The sequence below is a fragment of the Lactuca saligna genome, chromosome 4 (assembly GCF_052625555.1).
Source record: "Lactuca saligna cultivar CGN05327 chromosome 4, ASM5262555v1, whole genome shotgun sequence".
Classification (NCBI taxonomy): domain Eukaryota; kingdom Viridiplantae; phylum Streptophyta; class Magnoliopsida; order Asterales; family Asteraceae; genus Lactuca; species Lactuca saligna.
In genome coordinates, this window is record NC_136420.1 from 237,345,543 (window position 1) to 237,354,626 (window position 9,084).

At 29.5% G+C, this 9,084-nt stretch overlaps 1 protein-coding gene across 1 annotated transcript; it reads left to right on the forward strand.

The window, feature by feature from the left end:
- The first annotated feature begins 3,876 nt into the window (after nucleotides 1-3,876).
- LOC145039060 (mannan endo-1,4-beta-mannosidase 5-like) lies at nucleotides 3,877-5,878 on the forward strand. The gene is made up of 5 exons (XM_078987200.1): nucleotides 3,877-4,240; nucleotides 4,339-4,533; nucleotides 4,640-4,762; nucleotides 4,850-5,052; nucleotides 5,175-5,878. The coding sequence occupies exons 1-5, from the start codon at nucleotides 3,884-3,886 to the stop codon at nucleotides 5,629-5,631; spliced, it is 1,335 nt and encodes a 444-aa protein (XP_078843326.1). The 5' UTR covers nucleotides 3,877-3,883; the 3' UTR covers nucleotides 5,632-5,878.
- Nucleotides 5,879-9,084: the final 3,206 nt, after the last annotated feature.

Sequence of the window (9,084 nt, forward strand, 5' to 3'; positions counted from 1 at the left end):
CTAAATGTATAAAAATCAAAAAATATATTACCCTTTTAAATAATTATCCTAATATTTAATCATAAGTCTTATCTGTCCATTTTTTTCTTTGGCCTTACTAAATAAATTGTTATTATTTCATAATATTAATTTTCACATTATTTAAATATCAAGTGTGAATTTCAACTATTGGATTTCGTATGATTCTTTCCACCTTGTCGATGTTTATTACGACGGAAATCTATAGAAAAATTTTAAACTTTTAGAAAAAATTTCAATAAAATCCTAAAAAAATAATAGAAAAATCTTATTATTTTAAGAAAATTATATAATCTGTCATTTGTTGGTCAAATATAAAAAAAATATTTTTTTATTAATTTGGGTAAAATATTAAATAACAGAATCTTTTAGGATTTTATTGATATTTTTTCCTAAAGTTTGGGATTTTTCTATAGATTCTCTTTTTTACAATCAATTTGTTATAACCATTCAAAAGAAAAAGAGTTATTTCCATAAAAGACCTTACAATTTTTTTATTTTTAAACCTAAAACTTTTTTCTTTTTCCGAAAAGACTCAATTTTTACATATTACTTGTTATTTTAGACCTGACCCTAGCAGGTTACCAAAAGGGAAATTAAGTATTTTCATTTTATAAAAAACGGTACATTTTGCACCTTTTTCCAATTTAGACCTAATATATATATATATATATATATATATATATATATATATATATATATATATATATATATATTATTTCAAAATAAACCCAACTTTAAAATTGATTATTAACCTTAACACTAGTTGTATAAGGTACTTAACTACACCGATTTAATGAAGCTTAACTTCGTTCATACGTAAAAACGTGATTATATTCTTTCAAATTAAAATGAAATACTAAATTTTATTTTGGTAATTATTATGATTATCCTTAAAAATCAATAACAATGATATACAAACACCATGTATACGTAAGATAGATTAATAAAATAAGGTAGTAGACCAACTATTCAATTTTCTTTTTTCTACCAAAAATGTTGCATAGTTTGTGAGTTTTGCTCATTCACTACATTCCAACCACTGTTAATAACGTCGGTCATCGTATTTTGATATATAAGTGTGCGGTATCATTCTTGTTATTTGGATTTTCAACTTATGCTCAAATGCTTTCATTCCCAATATATAGTTTTATGTATTCATATGTGATGTTAATATTTTTTAAGAAAGTCTTAAACTTGAATTTCATATATCTAAACAAAACTAATACGAATGTTTAGGATTATATTTTTACGTATAAATTTTATATAATTATAACATATTGTTTAATAATCGGCTAATGCTACAAAATATTCTCTGTCTTTGGTTTAGGAGTATGATAGTGAGTGAGTTTGTTAATTGTTTTAAAAAAATTGATTAAAAAAATCGGCCAAAAAATAATATAGAAAAGTGAGAGAGAGAAATATATCCAAACTCACCAAATAAGTATAATATACAAACTAAAAAAATTATTTTGTATATAGTTTGTAAAATCATATAATATTTTTTTCTACAAATAAAAAATTTTGTTATTATGCTAAAAAAAATTCTTAGTCATATATTAACCATGTTACCAATAAATATCAAAATAACATCAAACTTTTAATTAACCGTAATATTAACATTTTCTATAAACAATATATCAAGTTTAATGATATAGTATATATCCATGATAAAGTTTAATTATATCTTTAGACAAAAATAAAATATTAGTAATTCTTTTAGGTTATATTCGCTTAAAAGATAATAGATTAGATAACATTTTCTAGTGTATACATGTTTATTTTTTTTCGGTATAGTCAAGAAGTACCTTATATATTTGGTCTTGAAGATTATAATCAATTTTAAAGTTGAGTTTATTTTGAAAAAAAATATATTTTAGGCTTAAAATGAAAGCAATTACAAAATATATGATCTTTTATGAAAAAAAAATACTTAATTTACCTATTGGTGATCTGCTAGGTCTAAAATAACAAGTAATAAATAAAAGTTGGTTTTTTTTCGGAAAAGAAACAAAAAATAGGTTTAAAAGAAAAAAAGTCATAATATAGGGTCTTTTATAGAAATAACTCAAAGAAAAACTAAAAAAATGGGTAGAACTAAAAAATTGAAGGGTTACACTTTTACTACTACAATAAGCAATAGAATAAATTACGTGAATGGTCCCTATGGTTTAGGGTAATTTGTGCGTTTGGTCCCTAATTTATTTTTTTAACTCGGAAGGTCCGTATTGTTTGTTTTTGTTACGCACTTGGTCCCTATCTTACCTAAAAAGACTATTTTTTCATTGATTTTTTAATTTATTTAAACAAACATACCCTTAGCCCCACTCCTCTCACTTTACCTTACGCACCCACTATTTTTCCCTATTTAAATAATGGTATTTTTAGGTAAGACAGGGACCAAATGCGTAACAAAAACAAACAGTAGGTACCAAACGCGTAACAAAAACAAATAGTAGGGACCGAGTTAAAAAAATAAATTAGGGACCAAACGCGTAAATTATCCGAAACCATAAGGCCCATTCGTGTAATTTACTCTAAGCAATAATATCTCCATTTTCGGGTTAAATTTATAACTTCTGCAGTAAGCAAATAATAGCTCCATTTTCATTTTCATTTTCGACAAATGTTATTTGATTTCGTGTAATTCTTTCCACCTTGTTGATGTTTTTTATTGATGAATTTGTTATAACCGTTCTAAAGAAAAACAAAACTGGACAAAAAGTTATAAAGTCTGTTAATTAAATGTGTAGAACTAAAAAGTTAAAGGGTTAAAGTTTTACTACTACAATAAGCAATAGTATCTCCATTTTCTGTAACTTCTACAGTAAGCAAATATATAATAGCTCCATTTTCATTTTCGACAAATGCATTTCCTAACGGCCCTACTTTTCCAAAGAGAACTTACGTGCACCAATGGTTGTTACTTGTTTTAATTGTTCCATATATCTTTTCTTTATTAATATTATTATAAAAAACACCGTTAATGTCGACCATCTTTTTAGTTCATCGAACTGTTTGTCGATCATGTGCTAGCAAACGAAAATGGGGTTAGTCGACCAATATTTTCTAAATATTGGCCGTGTAGCCTATGCGAGGATTGTAAAATTGATTAGCATTAGAAGTTGTAACTTGTATATTTAAATAAAAATAATAAAAATAATTAGTTTTAAATATGTAAAATTAGATTTTTTTTTTTTGGAATACTCGTAAACTATTTTTCTATATCCTTAATATGACTTCAACTTTTAACCTCAAAAAAAGAAGACAATAGCGAATATCCTTGTAATAAGCCCTTTTATATAATATTAGTTAAACTCTGAAAAGTTAAGTTATTCGAAGTAGTTTTTAGATTAAGACTTTTTTTATTTAAAATAAAAAATAAAAGTACCTACTATCCAACAAATTATTAAATATATTTTTTTTATTAAAAAGTTAAAAGCCAAAATATGTAAATTGCTCACAAAACTTCATGCATATATAAGAAGGGTTTAACGTTTACTATATAAGATAAACTTTAAATTTGAATTAACCGTTAACAAGATGTTATTTCAAAATAAAACTGGAACCAACCATAAATAGTTAAATACGTGAATGACTTTTACTTGCGTGTCTAAGTCTATTTTTACTAATATTATAATAATAAAGATCGTTAACGTCGACTATATAGATCTTTTTTCTTCTTAGAAGGGCTAGCTAGTCGACCATCTTTTCTAGCACCCAAAGACAAGTCTTAATTCGTGATCTCTTGTATTTCTTCCAATGTTTTTCTACTTGGATATTTATCAAACTTCGTATCCACAACCCATTATATATATAACCATGGTTTCCAAACATTTCATGCATTCAAACCTTCTACTAAACAATGAGTACCTACATCAGATATGGCCATCACTCATGGAGTGCTCTCATAGTAGTTCTATGCATGGCTCTTCTTTGCTGCGTTTGTGAATGTAGGGTATACAGGGGAAAAGCAGCCGGCTTTGTTCAAACCAAAGGAACTAACTTTGTTTTAAACGGGTCCCCGTTTCTTTTCAATGGATTTAATGCGTATTGGATGATGAATGTTGCCACTGTTCCAAAAGAGAGGATCAAAGTTACTGAAGTCCTACAAGATGCTGCGAATGTTGGTCTTTCAGTATGCCGAACATGGGCTTTCGCTGATGGTGGTGACAAAGCTCTTCAGATTTCACCAGGAGCATACAACGAACATGTTTTTCAGGTATTGCTACAAACACATTTCTGAGTTTTGACCAATTTTCTATCATATAAAAGTTGTTCTTACACAAAATAACTTTTTTTTTTTTGGTTAATTTGAAGGGACTGGATTTCGTTGTATCAGAAGCAAGAAAACACGGTATTCGGTTGATATTAAGTTTTGTTAACAATTTCAACGACTTCGGAGGGCGACTGCAATACATTGACTGGGTAAAAAAAGCAGGCGTTCCTATCAGCAGTGACGACGATTTTTACACCAACCCTATAGTCAAAGAGTATTATAAGAACCATGTCCAAGTAAGTTCAACGATCAACAAATTAAATAAGTTTTATGTTTTATATATGTATTATCGAGCTTGTGTTGTTATACCTAACTAACTTATATGTATACTGATTACTTTAGAGAATTATAACAAGGGTCAATACCATCACCGGGATCGCATATCGTGATGACACCACAATCATGGCATGGGAACTCATGAACGAGCCCCGCTGCCAGGCTGATTACTCTGGAAGAACAGTTAATGTACATATTTTTTACTATATGATTAAGCTCTAGATATGATTAATTATATGTTATAATTTATTAATCTAAACTCACAATTCGCTGCAGGGTTGGATTCAAGAAATGGCTTCGTTCGTGAAATCATTGGACAGACACCATCTGTTGGAGGTTGGCATGGAAGGGTTTTATGGTGACACAATGCCTGAACGAAAGCAGATAAACCCTGGTTACCAAGTTGGAACTGATTTCATCACCAACAATCTTGTTAGCGAAATTGATTTTGCCACCATACATGCATATCCTGATCAATGGTAATATATTCTATATGATTTTTCCATGATAAGTTATTGCATTATCCTGATTGAAGGTAAATTCACCTTCTGTTTTACTTATTGAAGGCAAGTAAGTATTTAATGATTTTTTAATACTGCAGGTTGTCTGGACAAAATGAAGATTCACAAATGGAATTTATGCAAAGATGGATGTGGAGTCATTACGAGGATTCAAGAGTTATCCTAAAGAAACCGCTTGTTATAGCCGAATTTGGGAAGTCTAGTAATAATCAAGAATATAACATTAACAAAAGAGACTCTTACATAGATGCTGTTTATAGAAACATTTACATGATGGCCAATACGGGAGGAACTGTTGGTGGTGGTTTAGTGTGGCAGCTCATGGCGGATGGGATGGGTTCCTTCAGCGATGGATATCAAATAATCTTGTCAAAAAGCCCATCCACAAGTAGTATCATTTCCGAACAATCTCATTCCATGAGAACTCTATCTCATTTGTTAAGAATTCGATCTCAAAATGTGCGTTTAGGAAAAGATCATAGACAAAACCAAAATCTTAAGTCACTTGTATCCAATTTAGTGGAAGTGATAAAATAAACTGGTAAAAAAGTTTGGTTATAAAGTAGTCGTTTGTTACTGAATAGGTGGTTGTTATGGTCCGATTTTCTAGGTATTTTCTTAGTATTTAATGTAGTTGAGTCTTTTATGATGTGAATCACAGAAGAAAATTGCCCAAAAATTCCCCTCATCTTCATCCTCTGTTTTACCCTGTTCTTTGTTGCTTCTTCATAGGAAAAAGACACCCACTGTTTAGCACTTACACGTGGTATCAGAGCCTTGTTTGAAGCTCTTGTATGCCAAAGTAGATGCCCTGAAATACAGGTATGGATGAATCCAAGAACCAAATACGAAAGGAATTTGCGATAAGTGATCTATACGCCCTCTTACTTGCTATCTAGGTATTGAAGTAAAGCAAATGCAAGATTGTATCGTGTTGTGTTGAACCAGGCGGGTTCGGAAAAACCACTTGACAAAGCCCAAATAGTAGATTGCAATCCCACTAGAATCCTGATGGAGCCAGAGTTAAATACGTACGAAGCGAAGAACAACCAAAAGTGTCTTAAAGAAATCATTGATAAGATTCAAATTCAATGGAATGAGGGAGCTTTTGGGAGTCAAATATGTCGAACATGCAACCTTTGATCAGGGGGAGAATGTTATATATATATATATATATATATATATATATATATATATATATATATATATATATATATATATATATATATATATATATATATATATATATATATATATATATATATATATATATATATACACACACAAAAACCGTTTACTCGCATCAAACCAAGGGTGCGAAATATTCTTTTAGAGAAATTAGTTTGTAGAGGTAATTACTTATTTTGTGCAAAATCAAATATCGGTCAATGACCGATATTTGAGATATAGGTTATCACGGCGGGATATCGGTATTTTTATATCATGCATAATTAATATATATAAACATAAATCATATATAAAAATAATATAAAAAGTCAAAACTCAACACTTACAATGTTTGAATCATAATTTTTAGCCATGAAATCTTTCTATAAGTCCACATCAACCAAAGCATTTAATTATTTTATCTAGATATTTCACATTAACTCTAATATCATCATCATCATTTAAGAATTAAGTACTTAACACATCAACATGATCAAACCTATAGAAACTAGCAAGTTAACACTTAAGCATTTAACAATTAACATAACAATAAGATCGCTTAATACTTAAAACATGAGTATATAACCTAAAACTAACAATTAAGTACTCAACATAATAGCAGGTTCAATTGAGTTAAGATCATAAGACTTAAGGCCATGAATTAAAACTAAAAAAAGCAAGTAAAAATACTTAACCGATATCCCACCTGGAAATATTGGTAAATATCATCGATTTTTGCGGTCCGATATTTTTGACCGATATTTGACACCGCTATTTTGATAAGTACCGATGACTGATATCCCACCTAGAAATCACCTGGAAATCGACGATATTAACTACCTAGATTACATCTAAACAATTATCAATAAGAACCATGCTAACAGAAACGAAATCAATAAGAATTAAAAATGAAAAGTTGTGATTCTTTATAAATGTACATGAACACATGATTTAATGTGCATTATTAACTGTGCAATACTTCTTACACACCACATTTGATGTGTAGACTTTACTGTTGTTGAATTGTTCGTTAGCTTTATTAATACTTTTGTATTGGCACGTGATATAAATTTGAATAATGGCAAATAAAGTTGGTCATGCGAGAAAACCGATTCTGGAAGATAAATACCTACATTTGGAATTGTTTGTCCCCGAACTTCACTAATTATAATAGCGAAGCATAATCGAATTGGAAATTCTTTTGTCTGCAGCTTGAATGGGAACATGTAATCGTTAAACGGACATAGATGAATCCTTAGCAAAAATATTATATTTCCAGCATGTTGACCAACAACTATTTAAGAATCAATGACATTGTGTCGAAAATTTTGACATATCAATCGGATGTCGTTACACAATGAATGTTGTGGCGATCCAAGAATTGGAAAAACAACCATCGGTATACCATAGTTGATCGTATCCACATTCCTTGCATACTTCTCAAAATGGTTCTGGCACCGGGCACCGGTTATGGTACGGTCCAATTGCTCACCTCAACTTGGATGTGTTGTTGAAGTTAATTACTATTTTCAGATGTATAATTTTAAATCATATGATATGTTAATTATTTTATTTGTGGTTTTCATCGAGAACAAATATAACATTCTACCTAATTGATTACATCCATAATAAACTTATTATAGTTTGTTATCAATTTTTATACATGACTATAATTTGTTTCCAATAAAATGTACAAACACGAAAGAGTACTTTTGTAATGTAGGAAAGTAAGAAAAATTAAAACATAAGAATTAAGATAGCTTACTAAATCATGTTACTTTCTAAAATAAAATAAAATAAATAGTTTCTAAAATATGAAATATTACAATTATAAATTATATCAACTTTGATGTCATTTTATTCAAAAGAACATATTCACTCAATAAAGTAGTTTGCTATTATTGGTAAGAAGGGTAACGTAGATTGTTATTTCCTACAAGTTTCCCTTTAAACATTAAGTCTTTAAACAATGTAGTTGTGGTTGTTCATTTCAACATAACCATATCTTTTTTTTTTTGAGTAAATTACACGAATGGTCCCTATGGTTTAGAGTAATTTGCGAGTTTGGTCTCTAACTTATTTTTTTAACATGAAAGGTTCCTATTGTTTGTTTTTGTTATGTGCATGGTCCTTGTCTTACCTAAAAAAACTATTTTGCAATTGATTTTTTAATTTATTTAAATAAACACACTCTCAACCCCACTCCTCTTACCTTACCTTAGCTACCCCATCATTCTTTCCTATTTAAATAATAGTCTGTTTAGGTAAGATTGAGACCAAGTGCGTAACAAAAACTAATTATAGGGACCAAGCGTATAACGCAAACAAATAGTAGGGACCTTCCAAGTTAAGAAATAAATTAGGGACCAAATGCACAAATTGCCCAAAACCATAAGGTTTAGTTGTTCGTTACGCTTTACTTATTTATACCCTTCTTTTCTAGCATATTGATTAACATCCATTTCGGCAAATATGATATTGTGCTTGTCGGGATTATTATGTTGCGTCATCGGCTCGGTCCTTAGCCCAGTTTTGATTGTCGGTATTGGGCCTGTCCATCCGTGTATATTTTGTTCTAGGGTTTAGTATATAAGTTGCATGCATGCAGTCTTGGTAGTTAACACTTTCATAATTTTTCTCCTTGAGTTTTGTAAAACCTAGCTCGTCTCTACAATGGAAGTTCTTCATCGAGCTCTGCTGAGGTGTGACTTTATTGAATCATAAGCTTATATTTGATTCTGTTCAGTGTTCCTTCTCTTACTGTATTTGTCTTGTTTGATATTCATATTCATACATGTGAAAGATCTAATCGATCTAGAGTTT